We start from the raw sequence: 27,291 nt of genomic DNA on the forward strand, positions 1-27,291 counted from the left end.
CCGGTTTGCCAACAGTAAAATAACATCCGCATTACAATTACTCTCGGTTGTTGCGTGATGATGATGATGATGATGAAGGCACACGTTGCTTACAGGACTTTATAATCTCTGTTCATCCATGTGTCCCAGTAAAGCACTTAAGAACATAACTTAACATTTCCTGTTAACAGTTGAGTTACACCAGTGTGCGACCAATGACCAATGGGTTCTCCTGTGACTGGTGACTAAGTAAAATAAGGTTAAGACATCAGACACTTGTGTCAGGACATTGACATGGGCTTACGACTTATTTATAACTTATATATTTCTAATCTGCTTTTGTTATTGGTTCTAACATCTTCATGACAAATTGTTAGAGCCTCTTTGAACAGGAAATGCATGTTTTAGCTGCTTATAAAGTTCCTATGTTCCTGTATTAACTCTACTGTTGTTCTGCGTGTTTAACCTTTTTATATGTTGCAAATCACTTTTGAACTTTTCATGTCTGAAAAGGACTTTGACACTCGACTGTAAAAGATGCAGCTCTAATACTAATTTACCTGTTTATCATGATCATGATCCACTGGATCTACTTTAAAACCTGGCTACAGACTGGCTGTGCAATTAAAAAAAAAAAAGATCAAATCTATCTCATCACATGATTAAAGTGCAGAATGTCATTATTCATCATAGAATATTCTGGGGGAAATGATCCAATAGGGACACATGGATGATTTCAGTGTCTAAAGCACTAATTATCTTACAAAACAAAGTGAACACGGACAATAACACATGCAGTATTCATGCACGCTTGTCAGTGTGTGTGTTCCACATGTTCAAACATTCTAAGCTGGAACTGAATCCGCTGCAAACCCTCACAGACGTGGCAAGATGATGAACATTACACCACACAGTCCTTCGCAGCCAAACAAACAAACAAACAAACAAAGTATTAACGGTGTCAGTGTTCATCGATTAATGGACAAGTGGAGAATTTCATCAACACCAGTCTGCCATTTTCCAATTAATGAGGAAAAGTGAGTGGACAAACGGATGCGAGAATTTAAAAAAATAATCACAGATTTGATGGTTTGGTGTCTTTTAGGCACCATGTGACCAACATACTCTGTCATTCCTATCATGCTTCCTTATCTGGGGTCAGGAGGACGCAACATCTGAGGTTTTCATGATGACACTTGCACGCATCTCATGGCTGCTCACTGAGGATGCCAGAGAGTCCTGGTTGTGGGTCGGCGTCCAGCCCTCGGTGTGGTAGCTGATGAGAGGGTCTGGGTCTCGTGTGCTGGTGACCCTAAAGTTAGGCTTGTTTGAGCTGACAAAGGTGTCCATGCCTGGCAGAGAACATGTGGGGACTTTGAGGACTGATGCACTGTAGTTCCTCCTCCAGACTGTACCAACACGCTGCCCGGCCAAAACCATTGACAGAGGAGAGATCAAGGAGAGGAAAGGAAAATACACAAGACAAGAACAAGGCTAATGTTAATTATGTTCCACTGTAAATAAACACAACAAACACAAATCAGCACCTCTGTAACCTCTGTCATGAAAGATTAAGGCTACAGCACATCATTGATTAAAACATCTAGAACTCTTTTAGTAATAGGTTAATCACTCTGTGGTTTTCTGTGACTTCTCAAGTGTGAATGATCTTGTTTTGCTCCTCTGTGACAGTAAACTGCATATCTTCAATGAATCAAGAATAGAATCAACAGATTAAACTCAAACACATCTGCCAAACTCTTATGTACTATCATTACCAACAAATGGCAGCATGTGTGTGTGTGTGTGTGTTCACTGAGGGTACAATGTGATACTCGGTTAAAACTGTTAATGTTTGACATTTCCTGACAAAGCCCTCCCTTTTCACAGTCAAGCAACATTACAGGAAGGAACGCACACGCACACGCACGCACACAGAGACAGATTACAGATTTTCAGCAGTGAGGTTGAAGCAGGTGTAAACCTGTTCTTGTGAAGATCATTCTGGTTAATCATGTTTATATGACACTCTCCTCTGTCTGTGTGAGTGTTTTAAGTGAGACTCACCTCTTTACTGTCCTCATTGTCACTGTCCGTGTCACTGCCTGTTGAAATATAGAAGCATCATAAAGACACACACCAGAGAGAAAACACAAACATCATGCAGACTTAAACTCAAACAGAAAATAAGATTGACTTCTATTTAAAAGATTTAAATGTGTGTCCTGAATTCCTATTCAAGGGTTCAACAGAACGCAACAAACACTTAATCCTCCCTCTCCAGAGCCTGTCAGGGAACTACAGTAGCCATTGCATACCAGAGAGGATGTAAACACTCTTTCACAACTTTTTCTACACTTCCACTCTCTGCCTTTTCCTCCTCCTTCTTTGTTGGTTTATGCATCAGATTTAGTGTATGTGCATGGAGGTGTTTTTCTTTGTTTGCATACTAAGCACCTGCTTCAAAATGCAACATGTGTTTGGGTTGTTGTAGAAATATGGTGGAAATGAGGCTACAAAAAGAACTCATCTTTATATTTGAGTGGTTGTACAGCTTTTTTCTAAGTGGTAAACATTAAATCTTTACCTTATTTCAAAGAACAATTTAAATATTTCAATTGGTACCTTTAGCTTTGTTTTATTCATCCTGCTGTTCCAACTACAACTACACAACTAAATGTTTGGTGACAGAAACCTGCGATGATTTATTTTAGCTAGATTGTGTAATTACACGTGATGTAATGAGTGATAACGTCAGTTAATCAGGTTACCATCTGAACCACATTTTATATTGGTTATTAAAACATAAAAAAGGAAACAAATGACTTTAACAAAAGGAAATGTGCACTTACTGCAGCTGTGGTTAAAACTGTGGTTCTAAAGAATCAGTGGTTTCTGCAGGTACATGTTTGGTTCCAAGTAACGTGTGTGTGGGTGTGTGTGTGTGTGTGTGACGTCTCACCGTAGCATGAAGACACAGGGGAGATTTGGAGCGGGTACGAGTGGGAGGAGCTAACAGTATGCTCTTCATTCTCAGTGGTTACTTCAATTGTCTGACAGACGAATGGCAGCTGCTCGCTTGTGATGACGTTTTCATAGACTGGACTGTGAATGGCTGTTAATGGAGAGACAGGACATGTTATAATGACCACACCCATGCAGACACTGTGATCTGACTCTGTGAATGATTTACTGATTTAAATGACAAAGCAAACAGTATCTATTCCCTGTTGCCAGAATAAGAGTTAGAGATACTTTTTTTCCATCAGCTGTTCCAAGACTTTTATATCGTTTAAATCTTCAGTACTGGCAGAGAAAGTGACCTTTGGCCTATAGTGGCTTAATGTCTGACAGGAAAATGAAATAATCAAAGCACACTGAGCACATCAAACATACAGTTAACATTCAAGAAGATACTGTGTGAACATTAATACAACAGTTAGTTCCGACCAGTGAAGTAAATTAATAACGAGGGGCATTCCATGATTGCTCAGCACTGTGACTTTTGACTGTAGTACATTACATTACATTACATTACATGTCATCTAGTAGTGTCACTGTGCTTCACAGGTGCTCACAATCATCATTAATTACACCGACTGCTGGGTGCTATCAAGTTACAATGTTACACCTAGTTTACACGTGTGCCACTACTGCGTTGCATCATATTCTTGATTTCAGTGCCCATGTTATGAATTTAGAGTTTTCTCACTGCAGGAATGCATCCATTTTTGAGTTTCGGCATCTCGCCTATTTGTCACATGTGGTGCGTGTGGTTCCAAGTGAAAATAGACAGAGAAAAGTTCTGTTGATAATGATATTGACATTCTAGCAAGAATATTACAGAAACTATTTTAGCAGCCGTAATAATTTAAGTACTGTGCAAAAGTCTGAGGCCACAATCAGATGTTTGTTTTAGCAAAGCTATTGTAACCATACAGTATAATTATTTATAATTAGAACACATCAAAAAAAAGAAAAATCACAGCCATGCTGATATTCAGTTCACACTTTATTTATGAATCCTAATTCCTGATTATGATGGTTGTTTCAATTTTGTTCACCATTACATTTTAACTCAAAATCACTATGCCTTTCATTACACATTTATGTCATTTGCATCATGTTATCCCTAAACTGGTCCCACACAGTAACTACAATCCAGGCCTCTGGTGATTTTGGATTCATTTCCATTGTTATTATTATTATTATTGTTACTTGTCATATTCAATATTTTGTTTTGATGCCTTTGTTTACATGATGTTACAGGCACTGTGTTACAGGCACTGTGACGTTATTAGAGAACACAGGCCAAACCCAGGAGCCAGGTCACAGACCAACCAACCACATAAAAGTAAAGAGAAAGAAGTCACAGAAGGGAGTTGTACCTGAAGCACTGTCCATCACTGTTAGCTCAATGCCTTCCTGCTTGACCACCTCCTGTTTAGAATAGTCAATAGGTCCTGCATTAGCTTGGAGAAGAATCCTATCTGGAAACGAAGAAGCTTCCTGATGATGAGAAGGTGAGCGAGCCTCAGCCACCTTAACATGCAATACTGTGTGTGTGTGTGTGTGTGTGTGTGTGTGTGTGTGTGTGTGTGTAAGGAGCGACTTTGTGTGTTCATCACATAGTAACAACTGTACTGCACATTCAAATTTCTAAAACACAAAAATGAATGAAACACTTGTATCCACATCATTATTACTAGCCTGTTCCCTCTGCGGTGTATACTACTGTATCACATATTCATTACATACTAACTGTGATAGTGAGACATTGCAGTAAGACAATTGGGTGATGTACAGCTTTGGCTCAGGTATTCATATATCTTTTTCCGTTAAGAACCAGGATACAAACTGATATCTGGGGCATTTCAGTTATATACACATTCATTTAACTAACCAAAATACACAAGCCTAATACACCGAGTACAATTTCTGTTGAATTTAGAATCCAATCATTTCATTATTCATATACAAATGGAGCTGGCAGATATTAGTTAATCAAAAGCAACATTTCTCTGTAGAGTAATATTTCTGTGCCATCTAATTACACTGAATGAGCCAGGAAGCAGAGCAATTACTGCAAGTTTAAATCAAAATATGCAGCCAGTCTGTAACAGCAGAGTCACTCCTGGTGACTGATGTTCTTTCCGAACATGTGGCTGCTTTTGATGAGCACAATTCAATTATGTGTTTGATTTAAAGAGAAATTTAAGTAACGTGAAAATGGTTTCTATAGGTTTATCTACCTCTTTATTTTCCTTTGGCCTTCCCTCTTTGTCCATCTTCTTCTTTCCTAAATGGACATACACACAAGAGAGAAATGACTATAATATGTACACAACTAATTGAAAAAGTCTTGACTGAATTTGGAATGTTGAACCATGGTGAGGAACAGCAGCAGGAACACTTACCTTTCCTCATACTTCTCTCTGTACTGGAGAGCATCTTATAAACTCTGAAGGCATTGGTTCCCTTTTTGATGCTTTTGTCCTTCACTTCCTCAATGTCTGGCAGGCTGTTCATAGCACAGCGGAAATTAGCCTTCCATGTCTTTGGGTCTGGACGGTCAATGCCTGGCTGGAATTTACCTGCAAAAACACAAAACCACACAGACAACTGACCCAGAGATAATCTATAGATTGACAAGGATGATCATCGAGAAGAGGACATAATCAATTTTGTGACCGTTACATGATACTTCATAGTACCACAATATAATACACTGTATTCATTATGAATTACTACAATAGCTATATTTTTTTTTTAAAAGACAAGGTTAGGATTGTTTATTTTCTCAAACACATTTCCCTGCTTGAATTTTGTGGCAGAAAAGCACCAGTAGTGTAAAAAAGGGTGAAAATATTGCTTCTCTAAATGTTTGTTGAACAGGTGGTTTGATACACCAACATTAAATTTAGATTCTGTGAACACAGTGACAAATGTTTTTCGAGTTGTTACTGTTGTTACAGTATAGGCATTCACCCAGTGTCTCCCTACAAGTGTGTATGAGTGTGAGCCTCTGTGCGTGTGTGTGGGGGTAGAAAAGACAAATAAATGGGGCACATATTTTATAAATGAATTCCTCACCTAAAACATTGTGAAAATTGAAGGAAACCATTTGGTTTGAAACAGAACTGGTAAAAAATAAAAGCCACTGAAAAGGAGAAGCAGTGAGTGGTAAGTAAGTGGTAAGTAAGTTAAGTCTGTATATTACCAGTGTGTATGGCCCATCTCATGAAGAGTGGAGCATCTTTCTCCAGGTCCCAGCCATGACGTGCAGCATGCATCCATGGGATCTGGAAGATTCTCTTTTCCTACAAATATTCACATTTTCTTAGCCATTGCATTAAAGTATTGGTGTGTGTGTGTGTATATGAGCATGTGTGTGTACTTACTTTATTAACCCATTTTAGTCCTGGTATCTGACATGAATTTATTTGATCCTCTAACCATGGTCGCATCCTCATCCTTTCTACCGGCATTGTGACCTGTGAATACAAAGCAATGTATAATAATTATGAAAGATAACTACACATGTACTACACATTTTTACATATTTTAATTTGAATAGAATTTATTGTTTTTTATTGTATGGCTGCTAATTCTTATTGTGTTTTATGATTCTAATTTATTTTAAGCTGTTTTATCTCATTTTGAACCTTTTATGTATAATGCCTTTTATTTATTCTGTACAGCACTTTGGTCCATTGTGGTTTGTTTAAAGTGCTTAACAAATAAAGTTGGATGTATACACTGTATACAGCAACACAGATAGAAAAATACCGCGTCTACACTGTGATCAGTGGCAACCAATGCAGGTTACATTACAACCAAGCTTTATGGGCACGACAAGGGAAAGCATCTGTGGTTGTAAAGTTAGAAATCATACCTCGGTCCATCTGTTGTAAAGTCTCTGTCTCATAAAATATTGTTCTCTAATAAAATCCCATTACATCTCTATATTATCATTGTTTGATAAAAGTATACTTCAAATACAATATAAAATGAAGATAAATAACAAGAGGAAGTTCTGTGGAGAAAAATAAAACGAGAACAACGTGCTTGTCTTTTTTTTTTTTTTTTTTTCAAACAGCAAGATCAAACTCTACACACTACACTGTGGGTGGGGCAGAGTTCAATAGCTGAAGTGTGCCAACAACATAGCCTCCAGTCCTGACATGAGGAGTGAGCTCCCTAACAGGTCAAACAAGGAAACATGACGGCAAGCAATACAGGATAAATATTATCATTTTTTAAAAAGCTGCAGGGTTGAGAATTTCCAGCTGCATCTTTATGACCAACAGAAGTTTTAAAGGAGCTTCTTTGTATGGTGTGTTAGAAAAGGAGAAAGTTATACTTATTATGAAACTATGAGGAGAAAAGAAACCAGAGCATATTCACATTTCAGAGGATAAAAAAAAACAACACTCAAACATTTATAATCAATTGATTAATTTTAAAATCGTTGGTGAATCAATTATGTGTTACACCTAATATAATAAATGTACATTAATCATTTTTCTCACTCAGGTTTAAACCTTACTTTCAGCTAGGAAAGGAACAATAATGATATTATAATCACAATGAGTTGATTGTGGTGAATGTTATTACTTAGTTCATATCTTAAGTGAGTCACTTTTTTTTAAGAGTATTTTATGTAGAGCCTGCATCTTTCCACTCATTCCAGGACCTCATGATTTATAATATTCTTAGTTAAAAGTTTTGTTTTTCACTTCAAAATGTTCACTAAATAATATACATCATTAAAAGCATATTTTGTCAAATGTATTGGTACATTCCCTCTATATTCGTAAGCCTTCTGAAAACATTCGCAAATACGGACCCGTTTACAATTATAGCCACATTATCGTGAGGATAACAATGAACGGAAATGTTCACATGGTTCCATAACAACTCTTCAGCTACACAAGGATACTCATGTTACTTCCTACATGTCTTTCCAGCGTATTTTACGTAATAATTACAAAACAATACACGCACAAAAACATGAAAACTGTGATTAATTTACCAAACATGCCTGTCTTGGAAATATCAAGTTTGCCTGTTCACAATATTATTAGGTGCTAGAGGTAAAACAAATCATAAACGTGATAATAGAGCGGCGATAGTTTGTCGTTAGACATGTGTAAGCTGCAGAACAACAGATAAGACCATAACCTTTAACATTCTATAGTTCTACTATCCATGTCGATGATCTTCACTACAAACAAAAGGACATACTTTTATTAAAACATCATTCACTTCCTGTACTTTTAATAACCACTACAATAATACAGTAATCAGGTTGTAGCCGTTTGCTAACAGGTTTGTATGGGGTTTTAGTTTGATGTGAAGTGACAAGTTAATGGCGGTCTGTTTGTTTACTCTCTGTCCGTCTGTCTCTCTGTGTCTGTCCGCGTGCTGTTCCAGCCAAACACAGCCGAGACAAAAGTGAAAATAAATGTTGTCCCGAGCAGAGAAACACTGCAGTCCCACTTTCACTTACACAGTGAGCGAGTGAGCCGTCATGTCGCCCTGTGGGAGCCTGCGTGCTCGGAGTAAGTACACGGCGTTAATATGCGGAAATGAAGCGTTTACCTGTTCACAAACGGCCTGTAGCTTCGCTGCGTCCCACTGAATGGAATGACGAACACTTGACAACTTCTTTCTTGTGTGCGTGTGGGTTTTTGGTTTTTTTTAAATGTGGAAAACCAAAAGTGAGTACGTCGCGTTTTTTCTGTTTCTATGTCAAGACCGAAAGCAAAACAACGACTGGAAGGAGGGGAAGTAGAGGCTCGCGCTGGAAATCCCCCTCCTGCTCTCGCGCTCACTCGCTTCGGGTCGCTCTCGAGCCAGCGCCGCCGCGGAAGTGTCTTTGGCAGCGTGCGCGCTCCCCAGATGAACAGAAACACGAAGAGGTCTCACTCCGCTCCTGTTTCCTGGTACAAAGACCCATTGCCTTTATCCTGTCAGTGGAGTATGTGCTTATGGATTCAAAAGTCATTAGTAAAAGGTAAGTAAAAAATTAAATGATCACAGCAATTTAAAATAAAGTAGCCTATCACTATTACTCCTAGTAGTAATAATAATGATGACGATAATAATGCTGATGCACATGTTATCTATATATTTTTTTACTATATTTATTGTTGATTTGATGTGTTTTTATTGTTTTATGTTGAACATAAATATTTAAGTGACATCATGAACATTTAATCTGGTCTTTATTTAAAGTCCCAGGACAGAGTTATACACAGAGGCATAAGCAAACTAACATATTTAGATGTATATCTAAATAGTGTTGAGCGTAAGTTATTTCATTTTATTTTGGAGCTGAAGATCTCATTTAGTGCACATTTGCACATCTGTTAACACATAATAACTACAACTGTAATTAATACAATTTAGAGTGTTTGTATCAATAATAGGCTACAGGCTACTCTGAGTGAAATAAGACATTACAACTAAATCACGTGTAATTTTTTTAATCCACAACATTACATGTTGATTTTAGTTTATTTTTGGGTTGTTTTCAGATATAAATCTTTGAATTAGATGTTGTTTGTTTTGTGAATTCCAGTTTGGAGACTTGGCATTTGACTGAGAAACATAATAAATGAAGACAGTGAAATATCCAGCGTATTACAGCAGCCATGTGAGGAGTGTTTGGTGATTATTTAAGATTAATAATATATATGCCGTTAATGTTATTAGTAGATTATGATGACTGGATACTACAATATATAATTATTTTCTTTTTCCTTTACTTTAGGACCACACATACACCCATATATGTCCACTGACCCACCTGTAACTCCAATAATTAATCATTAAAGAACATTAAGGAACCTTTTGTCTGTGTCCTGCTCTCTGATCAGAGCATCTGTCCTCAAAGTGACAGCACATTCCCAGAGTAGCCACTCTATCACAGTTGTTGTTGTTATACCAAAAACACAGACGATCTTTGAGCTGGATTTCATTTTCACTTCCTCTACACCGCCACCGCCACCCCTCCCTCACCCCGCCCTCCCCCTTTCTGCGCAGCTGACGCTGGAAACGAAACTAGTAACTTAAAGCAACGCGCAAGTGTGTGTGTCTGTGTGTTTCTGTGTGTGTTTCTGTGTGTTTCTCTGTGTGTGTGTGTGTTTCTGTGTGTGTGTGTGTGTTTCTGTGTGTGTGTGTGTGTGTGGGTGGGTGTTTCTCTGTGTGTGTGTGTGTGTGTGTGTGTAGGTGGGTATTACTGATGTTGTGGGGACCTAAAACTGTTTACACAGTCACATTATGGGGACTTGTCTACCTTGTGAGAACAAAAATCAAGTCCCCACAACCTAAATTACTACATTTTAAGATGAAGATATTTTTTAAGGTTAGGACAGCCTTTTTCAAACTGGGGGGCGGGACCCCCTGGGGGTGCGTGGAGACTCTCCCGGGGGGCGCGAGTTCTGTTTTTAACTAAAGTTTAGCAGGTGGAACTTTTGGTCTCGCTGTAAGCTGCACTCATTTAAGTGACGTTCCACAACAAAACCTACACTGGTGACAAGGTTTGGGAGTTTGGGAACCACTGGGTTAGGGTAAGGTTAGGGTCAGGGTCAGGGTTAGGATTAGGCCAGTAGTAATTGTGGTTAAGGTTAAAGTAAGTCTCCAGGAAATGAATGTAAGTCAATGCAATGTCCCCTCAAGTCATGAATGTCCAACAGACATTTTTTTGGCTGGTCGACACCCCAAAAAATGTCTTTATCAGACCTGGTTTTAGGGTTAGGCACTTAGGTGTGATGGTTAAGGTTAGGGTAAGGGGCTAGGGAATGTATTATGTCAATGAATGTCCTCACTATGACACACACACACACACACACACGCTAGGTGTCATAAAGTGTGCATTTTATACTCGACACAAAAACATGCACTGTTTCATTCTGTCAGTAAAATGAGTCAAATGAATCTAAGTTGCAAATAAATTATATTTGTGATAACAAATAGCCAGCAATACTATTTCTATATGTATGATGTGTTGTTTTTGTTTTTGAGAATAATATATGCTTTTAATTTAACAACAATTTAAAATTGTATAAATAAAGGCGATTGATACTTTGACTAATTTGAACAACATATATATCCAATATAAAGGGAACAGAGTATATTTATAATACAGAAGTGACACTGATGGATGTAGCTGCATATTTTCACGCTTTATGATGTTATGATCATGAAATTCCTGTCATTCCTGTCAAGAGCCCTTCTGTTTACATTCAAAGAGAAAACTGCTTTTGAAAGATGATAGAAAAGAAAGTGATGACACACACACACACACACAGGTTTGTACAGCTGTCCTCTACACTGACTTCACTTAATTTGGACAGCCCAAACAAAGTCTCATCAATAACCATAACCAGTTAATGTCTAACCCAAAGTCTACCAGTCCTGACTAAGTGTTTATGACAGAAAAGGTCATAAAGAGGTAAAGATAAGAACACACACACGCGCGCGCGCGCACACACACACACACACATTAAGTCATGTAGAATTAATCATGTGTATTTTAATTCCATCAGAGTAAACTGGTCTGATCTGAGGCTTCAAATGTTACAGGCCATAATTTCAGTTCCTGGAACCCTGTTAACTCTGTGGGACAGCTGTCCCACATATTATGCGGTCCACAGTGTTTCTCTAGCTCCATCTAGTGGCTACACTCAGTTACACTAGTTGCAGCAGGTTCAAAAACAGGCTCCTTATCTTTATCAACTACTCTCTGCTGCTCTCTAGTCCAGAGCTTAAACTAAGATTCAGACTCAAATTCCAAATTATTATTATTTTATTTAATAAGCTTCATATTCATGATGACAGTTTTGGCTATAGCTGTGTACTGCATAGTGTTTAAATACAAAAAAACACAAATATGAATGAAAACATGAATAACAATAACACATTTATTCGACATATTTCAATATCACTGATGTGGTTCATTTTCAGGTTGCACATACTGTATTATGTTCACAGTGACAAACAACATGTGTCATTTAATGATATATATTAACATACATTTAATGATTTATATTTTTTTGTTAGTTTTTCACAATTTTGAGTGTTTTGTGTTTGTTAAGTGTTAACATGTTCGACAATAGAGCCTTCATTCATTCATTCATATCTTTTAATTTAGATTGTTACAGAACAAAGAATAAATGATCATTTTTACTGTATATCACAAAACTGTCCCCATTTTAATCCTCAAATCAAATTTGAATTATTTCTCAACTAAATATGTTTAACCCCAATTAAAACAACATATGTTTAAAAGGTTTTACATGATGTAAATGTATCCTCTGAATTCCAGGCCTGTGGAAGCAGCTCAGCAGGACAGAGGATTTAAAAACCTGTTGCTCAGAAACCAGTTCAAATCTCCTTTATTTTGCTGCCATCTACTGGTATAGCAGTCCACTACAACTCGTTAATATAAGCTTAAGTAGAAGCTTTTAAACTTTTCAAACCTGAACAATACAGAGCTGTAAAGAAGCAGCTTCTCTAAACCAACACATTTTATTCCTTTTTTTGTTTCAGCAATTTAATGGACATAGCAACAGCATTCTATTTAGGGTTTAACCCTAAAAACAATATTCATTTCATGTGAGACAAGGTTCAAACACCAAAAAGAAAATCAAAGACTTATTTTCTCATGTTGGCCTGTTGAGGAATTACAGTATTGATATTATGGTTTGTGCAGTTGATGCATTCAAAGTGAGCCTGTATGAGTTAAACTAGGTATTTACCAATATGATAAATATACAGTAAAGCACATACAGTATTTTTATATTGAAATCAAATGAAAATAAATCATTAAAAAAAGGTTCCCTTTTATCCTTATGTTGGTGGTGCATTTGGATTCTAAATGTAGTGACATGATAGGACAAAGAAATGAATGGTATTCTGTTTGGATAAAACATTAACCTAAATAAATAATATTTACGTTAATGTGTTATCTCTTACAGGCTGGTTAAAAAAAAGGATAAAAAAATCTATGAGGGAAAGTAAAAGTCTTTGGTCAACATTGAGACGATGCAGGGAATCTGCTTCTTGCCACTAAATCCAGGTAGGTTGCAGGAAGACTCAAAGTGTAGCGCCACCTTGCGGTTAACTCGGGTCATGATCTGCATCAGCTCCAGCTTTCCACAGTATTGCAGCATCATGTCGCACAGGGACTGTATGAACCAGGAGCCGTTGCTTGTGTTTCTCCACGAGTAGTAGCCTGAGAGGAGGAGGAGGAGGAGGAGGAGGAGGAGTTTATCTTTAACTGACCTTAAACAAGGTATGAGGTTATTAGAGATATAAAAAAAAGGACATAAATAAATGACACAGAAGTGCAAAAAGATACATGTGGGGATATAAAGCTGCACACAGGTTGTTTCCCTGGACTCTTTTTATCGATGTTTGTGCTTCTCAAAGGAGAGTGACAATGCACTGTAAATACACTAAAACATGTACCGTTTATGATCTGTATTATATGCTCAAAATACACTCATAACCTTTCATTTCAGATATTAAGGATATATATGCGTGTTAAAAATAATGACATTGAGTGTAATATGGTCAAATTCTGCCATAAAACAAATAAGTTGGCTTAATACTGTCAATTTCCATGTATTTACTACTCAAAAAATATATAATATTTAATTCATAATATTTTGTGTATTTCACAATGTATTCAACATAATAAATGTGATATAATCAACAGCCTTTAAAACCAGGAAAAGTCATCACAGATACCTTATCATGATCTAAGGCCATATCTTGTGTCAGATAAAATAGGGAAATATATTTCCCAGCTCATTCTGTCAGAAAGCAAATGAGTGTGTCTTTCAGACCTTAGAAATATTCTGTCTCTCTTTAAAGCCAGTGAGTTGATTAGTGAGCAGAAAGACCAGAGGCTCACGTTGGTTATTGACAGATAATCTAGTGGATGTGTGGTGTCCTCATCTGCTGATGAAGATCTTGTCTTCATCCTTACTCCTTAATCCTTAAAATCATACAGAGAAGCTCAAACACTAACTGTGTTCAGGAGACAGTCATCATGGTTTTACAGTAAGTACTGCTGATGACACCAGGATCAAATGGACTATTTCTGAGGCAAGTTGTTGTGTAGTCTGCAGTTCACAGTGACTCATTCCCGTGTTGACGTCAATAAAGCTGAAAGATATTGGTTGATTTTCTCCCCAAATAATATTGGCCTTCTTTGAGAAAGTACTCGGCACAAAAGAATCCTCCGTGGTTAAAAAACGTAAGGCTTTTTTTCCTGAAACAAAAAAGTCTTCAGTAGCTATGTTTGCATGGACCAAAGTAATCAGAATAAAACCCTGATTCATGTAAACATGCCAATCCAAGAATTGGACACTGATGCATGTGTACGCACACCACAATCAGTTTTTCATGAAACTTTGTTCCTGTAAACGGTGGAACTGTACATTTATCATGAAGACATTTTGCACACGGACACATAGCTAATAATGCTAATAAAACAACCATTTACCTGGAGCAGTGGAATAAGCATAAAGGAAATCTGCCTCCACAGGAATCCTCTCTGACGTTTGGTCATCTACACTGTCGGTCTCAACTAAGGCTCCTTCATCCAGGGCTGAACCACGGCATGCCTAAACACATACATCCAAGTAAAGGTCATTAGCTGTGATTACAGTGGTCACCTCATCAAACAAGTCAACTTTCTATTTGACAGTAGTCTAAATGTTAGACTGACACTTTGACTAACTACCAAAAGTCATAAGAACTAAGAACACATAACAACACAACAAACTTTTTTCAGACATTGCTAATTTGTGTGGTCATGACTCAGTGCATGTTTGACTGACCTGTATGAAGAAAAGCTTTGGTTTCCCCACCAGACTTATACAGCGTTTCCCTTTAAAGTAATTTGTCAGGATGTCTATCTTTTCATAGTCGTCTGTGCCATAAATCACCCCCTCATCTCCATGACTGAGCAACACACACACAAAAGACGCACTGTTACTGTGGTCCTCCTGGGAAACTGAACACAAGAGACGAGACGAGAGGAGAGGAGAGGAGAGGAGAGGAAAATCATTTCCTGATAACTGAATATGTTAAAAAAAACAATATACAATAAAGTGCTGTTTCTGGAAATGGTGTGGTTTCTTTTGTTTCTTTTACCACTGCACAGCAGTTGTTTCATCTGCCTCACTGTCTGGTCGTTGGCCACTCTGATGCTGTATCCCAGACCAGTGAAGGTCTTCATAACAATGGCTGCATCAACATCTGTCCCATTACGGTCCTTCATGCCTACAGACACAAAAACACATGTAAAGAAGGTGAGTAGACTTCCAGTGACAGCATCTACAGTGAAGATCACAACAATGTGAGCTCATACAACAGATTAACACACATCTGTTTGACACGTTGGACAGCTATCACTGGACTTTACAATCGCTGACCTCTGACAAGTGCATAAATACTTTGGCTTCATTATGAAACTGTAGAGGGTCAGCTGAGGACAGTGGCCACCTCCAGGTGTATTTGGTTACATCCTGAGTTCACATCTTAACTTAGTGGCAACTGTTATGCTGTGTTTCCATCACTTGCATTTACCTGTGCTTTTGTCAAAGTTCTTATTGTTGATAATCACACAGGTTCCAATGCTGGGATAGTCCATCTTGTATCGGTAAGGGTCAGAGACCGCCTCTTTCATGCTTTCACTTTCCACTTGATTAGCAGTCTTGTCACTGCCTGTGGCTGCTGCCTCTGTCCTGAAAGATTACACACACACACACACACACGCACACAAACCACAACAAGGCTATCAGAGATGGCAGACTTCACCCCATTCACACAAGAAGCCTTCGTCGGCCTGTATGTCTAACACACTCTGTGGCTAAATTTTAACATTTATAAAATGTAGTAACTTATTACAAAGAATATGAGCATGTGAATTAGAGCATGGTCCAATTAGAGCTCGGGTCAGGTCTTGAAGGGAGTACTCTTAGAGCATATGGTTAGTGTAGTTACCCCTTCTCAGAGAGTTTGGCGGCATCCACAGTGTCACCATCACCATTCAGATCAGCCATGTTCCTACACTCGTAACTACAACAGAGACAGAGTTTAATGCACATTGGAAAATATAATAACATGGATTCAGATAAAAGTGCCAATTATGTCTTATTCTGAATCGATTGTGTAATACTGTACTTTGAAAATATTGTAAGTGAACATTTCTATACATTTTATGCGAGTTGGAACAGTGTGACGTTGACCCTGCACACACCCTGAAACCAAGGGAGCTAAATGGAACACGGTCATCATTCAATTGTTGACTTATCTAAACCTGGGATTTTCCCACTGTGACCTGATGATGTCATTTATCAACCTGAGTATGTCAAACCACATAAGATGGTTGCCTCGCCTGTTCTTTGTTAAGATCACCTAATGTGGGTCTAAAGCAAAACATTATTTATTTATTTATTTATTTAAACACTGATGGATAGAATGTGTGGGTTTTCTTCTTTTTTTACCCCACAAATCCTGTAGACGCCTGTTCTGCAGGTCAATCTTCACGACAGGCAACTCATATTCTCACTAACCTCAACACAAATTATATAAGATTTACTAATAGAACTTTTCCATGGCACTGATGTACGAAATGTTTTTTTTTTTTAAAAATGGACAAACTCCATGTAACATTCTATTGATAAGAGCGACAAACAGCAGGAAGACTACGCTATCAGTTAGCACAGACAAGGAAGTCAACAAAAACAACAGATGAGTTTTGGGGTACAGTATTTGAAACTAGCTTCTAGAGCTGCAACTAATGATTATTTTCATAATCGATTAATCTGTCGATTATTTTCTCCATGAATCGTTTAGTCCATAAAATATCAGAAAACCTTAAAAAATGTTGATCGGTGTTCCTCAAACCTGGAAATGATGATGTTCTCCACAAAATGTTGTCCACAAACCAAAATTATTGACTTTTCATGATTTCTTTGTGATCCACAGCGAGGAAATTAAGAAAATAGTCAAATTTAAGAAGCTTAAACAATCAGAAATCTTGTTTTAATCATGAAAAAAAACTTCAAACCGATTATCAAAATAGTTGTCGATTAATTTAGTAATCGATTAATCGTTTCAGCTCTACTAGCTTCCTCAATTGAGCAATAGAGATCAGTGTTATAATGTATTATTTTGTGTGTGATGGCCAGTGTCCTGGGGTTTAGAGTGGGTGGAATGTGGTTGGGCTGTGCAATGCACTGTATGCTGTAGACATTTGGAGAGCCAATAAAACCATTTGGCATATTAATAATTATAAATGATTTAAGGTGAAATGGAGTGTGTGTATGTATATGTATATATATATATATATATATATATATATATATATGTGTGTATATATATATATATATATATATATATATATATATATATTAACTCATACAACATGTGTATGTGATGATAAACCTGTAATAGACCTTTTTCCCAGCAGATGCTTGTTGATATGAAATAGTAGGACAAACACAGGTTTCACCAATAACATTAATGAAAGTCCATTCCAGGTTTAAGAGTGCCAGAGTCATACTACTGTTCAAGTGTAAGTCTCACCAACTACTTGTAAAAGCTATTTTCCATCACAGAAAACATGTTATTTTAAAAGTGCTTGCCATGTTTCCCATATGTTTGACAACTGTCTTTGTTTCAGGTGAGGTGACACATGTGTGCCACAGAACACAGCTGCAATCAGTGTCATTGCTTAGTTCCTGTGTCAGTTTATATGTCTTCACAAACCCCATCTCTGACTGACACAAGATAATCTGTTGATTCTGAATCCTCGCTAAACAACAGGAACTCACTGAACCACTGAGTCAGGTTTATGGGAGTGGTTTAGAAATCACAGCCTGCTGCAGATCTGGTTTAGTAAAACTCTATAATTGGGACAAACAATTCTCCAACGTAGAAAAAACAAAACATTGATGTGTGGTTTAAGTTAACCAGAAAAACCAGACTGATTGTTGGAAGCTGTCCACATGATGATTTTTTCATTGTTACTGCTACTATATATAGGGAGAGAGAGGTCATAATAAAAGAAATGCTATTACCATTCTATCCTAATACATTACATTGTACCATCATAAATCTCTAAACACCAATGGTTTAGAGTGAGGAGCCATGGACAGTAAATCACTGCCAAAGTCCATTTACTAAAGAGAAAGTGACGTGTAGCTCTTTATCATCACACCTGTGTTACGTTCATACTGGAAATCCATCTGTCACATATGAAGCTGTAATGCTAAAAACTGCATTAATAATGAAAGGTAAGCTAACTGTACTGCAGTAAAGTGAAAGTACAACATTAAATACATAATGTAATCTGTAATAACATACACGAGACATGTTGTGCAACTGTACTGACTCAGACACAGAAGTAGAAACAAAAACCTCCTACATGTACACCTGAGAACACATGTCAGGTGCTTCCTTTGGTTCTAGTGAAGCAAAAACAGTCCTGCGTCGTCACGTCTGAGAACAATGAGTCCTACAAATATAAACTATCGTAACTTTAACCACAAGACGTACCTTTATTCGTGGAAACGCCGAAGAAAACACGTCCTCGAGGGAACCTCCCTGACCCAAACTACAGGGAAATGTGGCGTTCAAAGTGCTACACTCAAACTTCCATCCAATCATGAGCGCTGATTCACGTGTGGGCGTGGACGAAACGTCAAAGACGACAGCTGATAGGTTTATATAAATATATCAATAAAAAAGCTGCGTTTACAACAAACCCCCTTTGGCACGTCAGGGCAAGTGAAGGAACGAACCATTAGTCAATAACAGTTTACTTTAAAAGGGAACATGCACAGAAAACTACAGTTATAAAGTCTTTGGTTACAAGTCAGTCTAAGATTTCTGACTTTTCACTTTTATGTTGCTACAAACAAAGAAGAAAGCGAAAGGATTTCACAAATATGAGCGCAAACAATGAGTGAAATCCAAAATGTCAAGCTTCTTATGGATCTGGACCCTGATACAAAAACACTGCAAACACAACACATGGTTTTAGCCACTTACTAAAATCTACACCTGCGTGTGTCTGGATCCTGAAGTTTTGTTGATTTATAAACTGCTGCCTGCTTCTGTGAAATAAAACACTGAAACTATCAATGACTCTACGAGGTGAGTTGTTCTTGCCACGTGAGAGAGAGAGAGAGAACATGTGTCAACAATGTGTCAATAGATCATAAAACCCCACAAACTGAACTTTAATACTCCTCATAACATGCAATGTATATATCTTAAAAGTGCCGTGTAATAATATATATATTTATATATATGTACAGTTGCAGTTTTTAGCATGTTTGTCACACTTAAATGTTTCAGATCATCAAACAAATGTAAATATTAGTCAAAGACAACACAAGTAAACACAATGTTTGTGTTATTAAGGGAGGGAAAACAAATCTAAACCTACATGGCCCTGAGTGAAAAAGTGTTTGCCCCCTAAACCTAATAACCGGTTGGGCCGCCCTTTACAGTAACAACTGCAATCAAGCGTTTGTGATAACTTGCAATGAGTCTTTTACAACACTGTGGAGGAATTGTGGCCCACTCATCTTTGCAGAGTTGCTGTAATTCAGCCACATTAGAGGGTTTTCGGGCATGAACCACGTTTTTAAGGTCATGCCACAGCATCTCAATAGGATTCAGGTCAGGACTTTGACTAGGCCACTCCAAAGTCTTCATTTTGTTCTTCTTTAGCCATTCAGAAGTGGACTTGCCGGTGTGCTTCAGATCATTGTCCTGCTGCTTACCTTTACACCAGATGTAATGGGACACACACACCTTCCAAAAAGTTCAACTTTTGTCTCGTCAGTCCAGAGTATTTTCCCAAAAGTCTTGGGGATCATCAAGATGTTTTTTTTGGCAAAATTGAGACGAGCCTTAATGTTCTTTTTGCCCAACATTGGTTTTCATCTTGGAACTCTGCCATACAGTCTCTTTCTTATGGTGGAGTCATGAACACTGAGGCAAGTGAGGCCTGCAGTTCTTTAGATGTTGTTCTGGGTTCTTTTGTGACCTCTTAGATGAGTCGTCGCTGCGCTATTGGGGTAATTCTTGTCGGCTGGCCACTCATGGGAAGGTTGCCCACTGTTCCATGTTTTCTCCATTTGTGAATAATGGCCCTCACCGTGGTTCACTAGAGTCCCAAAGCTTTAGAAAGGTCTTTGTAACCTTTTCCAGACTGAAAGATGTCAATGACTTTGTTTCTCATTTGTTCCTGAAGTGCTTTAGATCACGGCATGATGTCTTTCTTTTTTGGGATCTTTTGGTCAACTTCACTTTGTCTGACTATTTTCTATAGGTTCTATTTATGTCGTCTCTTGATTCAATAGGTCTAGCAGTAATCAGGCCTGGGGGGCAATTACTTTTTCACATGGGGCCATGTAGGTTTGGATAGTTTTTTCCCATAATAAATAAAATCATCACTTAAAAAGTGCATTTTGTGTCAACGTGGGTTATCTTTGTCTAATATTTAAATTTGTTTGATAATCTGTAACATTTAAGTGTGACAAATGTGCTAAAAAATAAGAAATCAGGAAGGGGGCAAACACTTTTGCACACCACTGTATATATGTATATTTATTCCACAACACATTATTTACAAGTCCCATTATTCTTGAACAGTCTCTTTTCCATTCGGTCATTGATACTTCTCAGCTCGTGCTCAGTCTTCTGAATGTGTTTGGCCTCCAGCAGCAGAGCAGGTAAACTGGATGCCCCGTACTGCACAGCAGGAGAAGGACAGAAGAGCACAGGGTATGTTATTATAGAGCCTTACAGTAAAGGGTTAGCTGCTGCTACAAACACCCCCAGGATCAGGATAATTTCTATTTCTAAAGTTATAAATCTGTGTCATGTCACCAGGTGATTATTTCAATGATGTAACGTTTGTACCTTCTCCTTTTCTTCTGGGTGTTGGTGTCGGTAGTCTAGGTACCGCTGGTTGAGCTCCCTGAGGTCGTGGAGGAAGGCATTGCTCCGTCTCAGATCAGTTAACCTCTGTTTCAGCTCAGATCTCTCCTTCTGGAGCAGCAGCAATTGTCTCTCTGCTCTGTGGCATAAATGTCAGTTTCAACAGTGAAAAGACATAATACAGTAGATGCATCAGTGCTGAGTGCACATTTACCTGACAATAGCATAGATGTTTTATCAATTATTAAAAGGTCCAGTGTGGGAGACTGTGCAGTGCAATAGAGCACGCTTCCACTCGCCTCTCACTTTTCAAGTGCATCAGAGAATGATGGCAGAAAGGATGTTAACACTTGTTCTATAACTATAGTTCTATCTCTTCACTCTTCCTCCTTCTTCATCGGTTTATGGACCAGGTTTATGTGGGATGGCGACAGTAGCTCAGTAGTAGAGCGAGTCATCTTTCAACTCGTTGTAGGTCCGATTCCCGGCTCCGCTAGTCTACATGCTGATGTGTCGTTGGGCGAGACACTTAACCCCACCTTGCTCCTGATGGCAGCGTGTGAATGGGCGTGAAAAATGAGTGATATGGAGTGAATGGGAGTGAATGGGTGAATGGCAAAACTGTAGTGTAAAGCAGTCTGGAGTGGTCATCAAGACTAGAAAAAGTACCAGATAAATACAGAATGACCTAAATGTCACACACTGGACCTTTAAAGGGGATTTTTCAGTCGATAGACAACATTGATAAAAAATAGTGTAATACACTGACTCTCTGAAAATGGTAACTTGCTTGTGAGCCTGGACTCTCTCTCACCTCATAAACTCATGTTTGGCATCAAACAGCCGGCTTGTCTTTGTGCGAATCAAAGAAGCAACCTGACACACACACACACACAGAGAGCAGTTCATGACAGTTCATTCGAGGGGAACCATAGACTGTATATAAAAAAACTCCCTGCTGAATAAGAGCAGCATGGAGGTGAGAGTATAACAGAACATGCACATGGGGCGACTCGGCTGGTTGCTAAAAGCCTGTTTAAATGGAAGTCTATGGGAAAATGAGCTTCTACTTCTCATTTGATGAACAACATCAGTCATAAACATTTTCTTGAGTTAATGTCTCAATCACAAGCTTTTGGGTCCCGTCCAATCGACCATGATGCCACTTCTGTAAGTTATGCTCCCATTTTGAGGAAGGTAGATGATTAATCACTTAAAGAGAAGTTAGGGTAAGTAACTGAAGTTCTGAAAACACAAATATCTGCATTAAATGTTCTCCTGTAGTATTTTTACAGAAAGTTACCTTTGCGTTTTCCCGCTTTAAAACCCTGAGTTCCTTATACAAAGAGATCTGAAAAAGCAGAGAACATACAGTTACAATCATTTCCAGTTTCGGTTGATGTAACACAGTATATAATGTATATGCCATTTATAATTGGCATATTACGACCTTAATTTGAAGGAAAACATAAACTTTTATTTATTTGTTATATGTTTTGGTATGAAGCATGACTTTATACTTCATTATTGTAGTGTTTTCTGATTAAAAAACAACAAACAAAATAAAACTTTGTTTTTTAAAAATGTTTTGTTACCTTTGACTCCTTAGTCTAACAAATTAAACAGAAAGTGGAATGTCTGACCTTTTCCAGGAGTTGCTCTTTCACATTATATGAAAACAGATGAATTGACTCTTTGACTGCTTTAGACTCCACTGACTCCCTGTAAACAACAAACACATGAACATTTAAAACAAACAGAACCGTCCTCAACTGCAGTGTTAACAAAGCAAAAATGATTTAAAATGTCTGTGAAAAGTGGAAATTTACTTGTATTGTTCACAGAAATCAAGGAATGCGTCCAGCACCACCTCCAACTCTGTTCCTGGCTGACCACCACGTTTCTTGGGTCTCTCTGCTCCTGCAGATGCACTGCCTTCACAGGGGCGCACAGACACACACAGACACACACACACACACGCACGCACACTATTAAACTTCTTATATGACTAAAGAAGTAAATAAGTATGGTTCCTGAAAATTTCAAACAGCTCTTTAAAGACATATTTGAAGTTATTTGTCACAAATGACACACAGACTTCGTCATTTTTTTCCCTTTACCTGATGAAGACTTCCTGGATTTGGACTCAGACGAAGACTGTCTTCTTCTGCTAAAACTTTTCACTTTGGCCTTCTTTGGAGTTGGTTTCTGAATGAATGAGACAAAAAATTATAATTACAACCAAACTGCAAATTGCTTTGTTCCTGGTTACTAAAGTTGCTCCGTACCCAGCAGGTATCATCGACCACCTCCTCATCAGAGGACAGGACTCCCTTACGTCTCTGCGGATCAACATCAGTGTCTGACTCCTAGAGGGGAGGGAAAAAAGAGACAATATTCATATTCACATTTGTCATGAGACTATTTGGACATGCAGTATTGTGGACTTACCTGTGATTCAGGGTCACAAGATTTCTCATTGTCTGACTGACTTTTCCTCTTCGTGCCCTTCATCTGCTGATTCTTCAGTGGCCTTGTTGTGGCAGTGAGACAGACAAGTGAATGATAATACAGGACAGACAAACACATGGATGTTTTTAATGTTGGACTAGAGTGGAAATCAGCCTGTGATCCGTGACCTCACCTCGCTGCTTTTGTCTTTCCAGGGCTCGTCCTCTTAGTTGGCTTCTTCCCAACCAAATGTCCGCCATCTTTTTGTTGTTTGCTTGTTTGAGGAACGGCGTTGGCATCTGCCTCGTTTCTCTCTGCTTCAGGTTCTAACTTCTTCTGACCTTTTCCCCGTCCCCTGTTAGGTCTTTTCATTGCAGACATAAGGGATAAAAGGTTGCACTCACACCATAATACAGTAGTAATGACACTGTCAAAGGTAACTGCAACAAAACACTAAATCCCTTGACCTCACCTGGCCTCTGCCTTCTGTCCAGTACCTCCGCTACCCCTCTTCTCCTCCTCATTAGTAGTTTCTGTGTTCTTCCTCTTCGTCACAGCTCCACGTTGTTTCGCCTTCACCTGAGGATCATCCTTCCTTCCTGCTTGTTCTTTGTCTGTCTGTCCCTCCTCGAAGGCATTTAACGCTTCCTCTATCGCTGTACTGTGCAGGACGTTACCTAGGCAACAGATGATGGGTGTAAGATAAAAACAATCAGTAAAAAGTAAAAGTGTACAATACAATAAATAAGAAAACATGTTAATATTGAGTATTGAAAACTGTTTGCTGCTCTGAAGAGAAATTCTGTTTGAACAAGACTCAAACTTCACAGAAATGGAACAAGGTTTAATAGAATTCTGGCCTATAGTGTGATAATACTCTGGCTATTAGAGAGAGATTTCTATGGATAAGGACAGGAGAGTCATGCAGTGTAGAGAGTCACCATGATTTCCCTGCAGTCCCTCCAGGAAGCTCACTTTGCCTATACCAGACAGGTTGGGAGAGTCATAATCGAAAGACGAAGCTTTCTGCATTTGAACACACAAGAACAAAACGACAATTCAAGTAAAAAGCACAATTTCCATTGTTTTGATACTAAAACACTGTCAACATACAAACGCAAGTAACAGGTTTTCATTTCCTGCTTAACAATGCACAGCTATGCAAATTAAAAACAACAACAGACCTGTCCAGTCTGCACAATACATCTGTGTTACAGGTAACTGCAACTTCATTATGACCAGTGTTTCCCCTGGAATGTTCTGTCAGTACTGGTGCTGTTGTGCTCGTGTCCATATTGATGCCCCATATCTATTCAAATCAAAGCCAAAGCCCCAATAATCATTTTAGATGATTCGTTGTCATTTTGGAGTAACTTCATTTGCAGCTTGTGGTGCTCATATTTGCAAGGTATGTGTGATAATCATTAGAGACATATTGTGGGTACTACACTCCTAGTTTCATGATGTTGTGATGTCTTCAATCAAAACGGAGCCCCTCTCTATCCTAATGGCTTATAGAAGACGTGTTTTTTCTCAAGATGGAGAAAATAAAATATACATTAAAAAGGCACTTGAGAGATATTTTCCCAAATATGGCTATATAACTTTCATAACTAATTCTAATCTCCTGCACTGACTGTCTTCTGACTCATTTAATTGTGGACCTGTTATTTGATTGTTTGTTTTATTTTATTTTTTATTTTTCCTCTTTCCCTGCAGCCTAAAAATAGTACCTGGTGCCAGGTACTATGATGGTGGAAACCCTACTTAAACCGTGCCTGGCGTGGCGAGGTAAGGCGAGGCGAGTAGAGCTGGTGTAAATGACATTTTAGGGATGGGAATCAGTAACGGTCAGTATCCGTATCGGGCAGATAAAAATGTAGAATCCGATACAATCCAAAAATCATACATGTGGCATGCGTCACTATGCACGGACTGTAAACATGTAGATACAAATCAGCTAAGGCATTTTAAGTGAGTGATGTGTGGGCTGTTTATTTAAATGACTCAGCACAAATGTGTTGTTAACAGCTTCATAGTTCATAAAACGGTTTGAAAATATAAAACCAACTGATATTGACATCGGTAGATACTCAAGGTTGTGGTATCAGACAAGATAAAGTGAATCATGGTTTCGAGTCTTTTCTACCACTGACTGACTTACATGAGTCTCAGCTGGTGGTTTTGTCGGCACCTTGGCTCCTCCGCCCTTTTTGTTCCTGTAGTGAGGAAGACGATGGAAACCTTCGTCATCAACAATAACAACGGCGCTGAGTTTGATCCATTCATTACACTCAGTGGAACATGCTAATGACTTCACAGACGTGTCCGAGTGTTATTATTATTTAAGTATGTTTATGTAACTCTAAGTATTGTATTGTGTCATGACGACAAAACGACACAGTTGACACGAAACCAACAGAGACGTTAAAAAACAGATTGTCTAATTAAATGTATTAGTCTCCATTCAAACAAGACAGTGACGGCTGTTGGTTATATTACAAATACACACTTGATAGTTCTCACCTCATTGTGAGCAACAGCAGCTTCTGTGACGTTTGTTTAGTAAACACTCCGAAGCTCGGACTTTTCTAACTTCCCGCAAAATGTTTTCACTTCCGGACTGTACCAAGTTACACATCGAGGGGGTTAGGTGGCTGGCATACATTTAACTAACAAACGAATACCGAAAATTAGAGCTAAGCATTTGGTTAAAACAAGTTGGGTAAAACATTGCGCCATTGTTGGGAAATGCCAGGGATAATATTTACTTAATGGATATTTAGACCGGAAAAAAAAAAAAACTTTCATCCACAATCAGATTAACGTGCAATCTGTCCTACGGAAAGCTGAAAGGTTCAAACTTCTCCCAAAAAAATTGAACGAAAGGAGCTGCTGTGAAAATAGAAATGATACAATTACAAAACCCCTGAATTATACTGAATAAACGAAACTACTTCACATTTAGTCCCAATAAAGTAAATATCACAAGACCACAGTTTTTTGTAAAGATCTTTAGTAAAACATTTCCAAAACAAATGTAAGATGACTTTAAAACAGTAAGAAGACCACAGTTAAACGTTTTTTTTTTCATGGAATCAAAACCATAAACATTCAAGATCATTTAATTGAGGTTGCAAACAAAATTAAAACATGTATCTTTTCACTGTTACATAACATCCATCCATCCACCCATTTTCTACAATTTATCTAATCCTCATATTGCATGTTTTTGGACTGTGGGAGGAAACAGGAGAACCTGAAGAAAACCCATGCACATGTTACATAACATAATCATTTTATAAAACTCTATCAATTAACAAAATAACTTCACTCATAGTGCCACAAAAAAGACATCAGAAAAAAATCTGTGAAATAAGAAATTAAATATGAGCAATACACATGTGTGTACAAGGAGAATAAACAGGGCTTCAACTCAAAAACCTTATTGTTGTGAGGCAACAGAACCAACTGCTAATGTTAAATGTACATTTTTCAAAATATATACAGAAATAAATAAAATATTGTAAAAAATAAATAACAATGCTCACTGTTTATAGGTTCAACCCTTGGTGTTTTTATTTTATTTGTACATTTATTTTCTTACGTCCTTTCAAAGTTTACTTGTGATAATAGCACTCCTCTGAATGCATACATGTCTTCTGTTCCTTCAACCATCAAAATAATGACAATGAGTTGTTAAGTCATCACTCATCACTTTGACTCACAGTGAACCAGTTACAGTATGTGGGTCAAGTGTTCCCTCTTTATCCTGTAAAAGTGTGTGTGTGCGTGTGAAGGAGGTTCTAAATGTGGTTCATCACACAGGATTAATTCCTGAAATATGTAATACTTAGAAGAAGAACGGTTTCCCTTTGA

General features: G+C 38.0%; 3 protein-coding genes across 5 annotated transcripts; all 3 read right to left on the reverse strand.

Moving 5' to 3' along the window:
- Positions 1 to 710: 710 nt before the first annotated feature.
- On the reverse strand, positions 711 to 8,809 carry irf2b (interferon regulatory factor 2b). Of its 3 annotated transcripts, none has more exons than XM_058649801.1 (9): positions 8,584 to 8,809; positions 6,381 to 6,473; positions 6,200 to 6,299; positions 5,397 to 5,573; positions 5,232 to 5,278; positions 4,368 to 4,488; positions 2,942 to 3,094; positions 2,047 to 2,084; positions 711 to 1,388 (listed from the first exon to the last, which is right to left on the reverse strand). In XM_058649801.1, the coding sequence occupies exons 2-9, from the start codon at positions 6,465 to 6,467 to the stop codon at positions 1,197 to 1,199; spliced, it is 915 nt and encodes a 304-aa protein (XP_058505784.1). In that variant the 5' UTR covers positions 6,468 to 6,473; positions 8,584 to 8,809; the 3' UTR covers positions 711 to 1,196. The 3 variants fall into 3 exon arrangements, with proteins under 3 accessions (XP_058505784.1, XP_058505781.1, XP_058505783.1); XM_058649798.1 differs by having other exon boundaries at positions 711 to 1,401; positions 8,584 to 8,807; XM_058649800.1 differs by having other exon boundaries at positions 711 to 1,401; positions 4,368 to 4,419; positions 8,584 to 8,806.
- Positions 8,810 to 11,891: 3,082 nt separating this feature from the next.
- casp3b (caspase 3, apoptosis-related cysteine peptidase b) lies at positions 11,892 to 18,641 on the reverse strand. The gene is made up of 7 exons (XM_058649804.1): positions 18,565 to 18,641; positions 16,006 to 16,080; positions 15,589 to 15,746; positions 15,154 to 15,282; positions 14,838 to 15,013; positions 14,501 to 14,621; positions 11,892 to 13,222 (listed from the first exon to the last, which is right to left on the reverse strand). Exons 2-7 carry the CDS (start codon positions 16,062 to 16,064, stop codon positions 12,993 to 12,995), a joined length of 873 nt encoding a protein of 290 aa, XP_058505787.1. The 5' UTR covers positions 16,065 to 16,080; positions 18,565 to 18,641; the 3' UTR covers positions 11,892 to 12,992.
- A 1,972-nt stretch (positions 18,642 to 20,613) lies between these two features.
- cenpu (centromere protein U) lies at positions 20,614 to 26,030 on the reverse strand. The gene is made up of 14 exons (XM_058649788.1): positions 25,939 to 26,030; positions 25,577 to 25,631; positions 24,354 to 24,438; positions 23,885 to 24,089; positions 23,606 to 23,776; positions 23,413 to 23,494; positions 23,250 to 23,330; positions 23,082 to 23,169; positions 22,791 to 22,896; positions 22,605 to 22,683; positions 22,265 to 22,312; positions 21,776 to 21,837; positions 20,944 to 21,100; positions 20,614 to 20,772 (listed from the first exon to the last, which is right to left on the reverse strand). The coding sequence occupies exons 1-14, from the start codon at positions 25,941 to 25,943 to the stop codon at positions 20,644 to 20,646; spliced, it is 1,353 nt and encodes a 450-aa protein (XP_058505771.1). The 5' UTR covers positions 25,944 to 26,030; the 3' UTR covers positions 20,614 to 20,643.
- Positions 26,031 to 27,291: the final 1,261 nt, after the last annotated feature.

This window comes from Solea solea, chromosome 14 (genome assembly GCF_958295425.1).
Source record: "Solea solea chromosome 14, fSolSol10.1, whole genome shotgun sequence".
NCBI lineage: Eukaryota > Metazoa > Chordata > Actinopteri > Pleuronectiformes > Soleidae > Solea > Solea solea.

Coding starts and splice junctions, on each gene's coding strand:
- cenpu (XM_058649788.1), bottom strand. Junction 23,331..23,412: donor CTTGTGACCCTGAATCACAG/GTAAGTCCACAA, acceptor CCTCCCCTCTAG/GAGTCAGACACTGATGTTGA. Junction 23,170..23,249: donor TGGTCGATGATACCTGCTGG/GTACGGAGCAAC, acceptor TCATTCATTCAG/AAACCAACTCCAAAGAAGGC.
- casp3b (XM_058649804.1), bottom strand. CDS start 16,064: ATGGCTGATCTGAATGGTGATGGTGACACTGTGGATGCCGCCAAACTC. Junction 15,747..16,005: donor GCCAAACTCTCTGAGAAGGG/GTAACTACACTA, acceptor GTAATCTTTCAG/GACAGAGGCAGCAGCCACAG. Junction 13,223..14,500: donor TGCTTATTCCACTGCTCCAG/GTAAATGGTTGT, acceptor TCCTCCTCTCAG/GCTACTACTCGTGGAGAAAC.
- irf2b (XM_058649798.1), bottom strand. CDS start 6,467: ATGCCGGTAGAAAGGATGAGGATGCGACCATGGTTAGAGGATCAAATA. Junction 4,489..5,231: donor GGCCAAAGGAAAATAAAGAG/GTAGATAAACCT, acceptor TCTCATCATCAG/GAAGCTTCTTCGTTTCCAGA. Junction 1,402..2,046: donor ACAATGAGGACAGTAAAGAG/GTGAGTCTCACT, acceptor TTGGCCGGGCAG/CGTGTTGGTACAGTCTGGAG.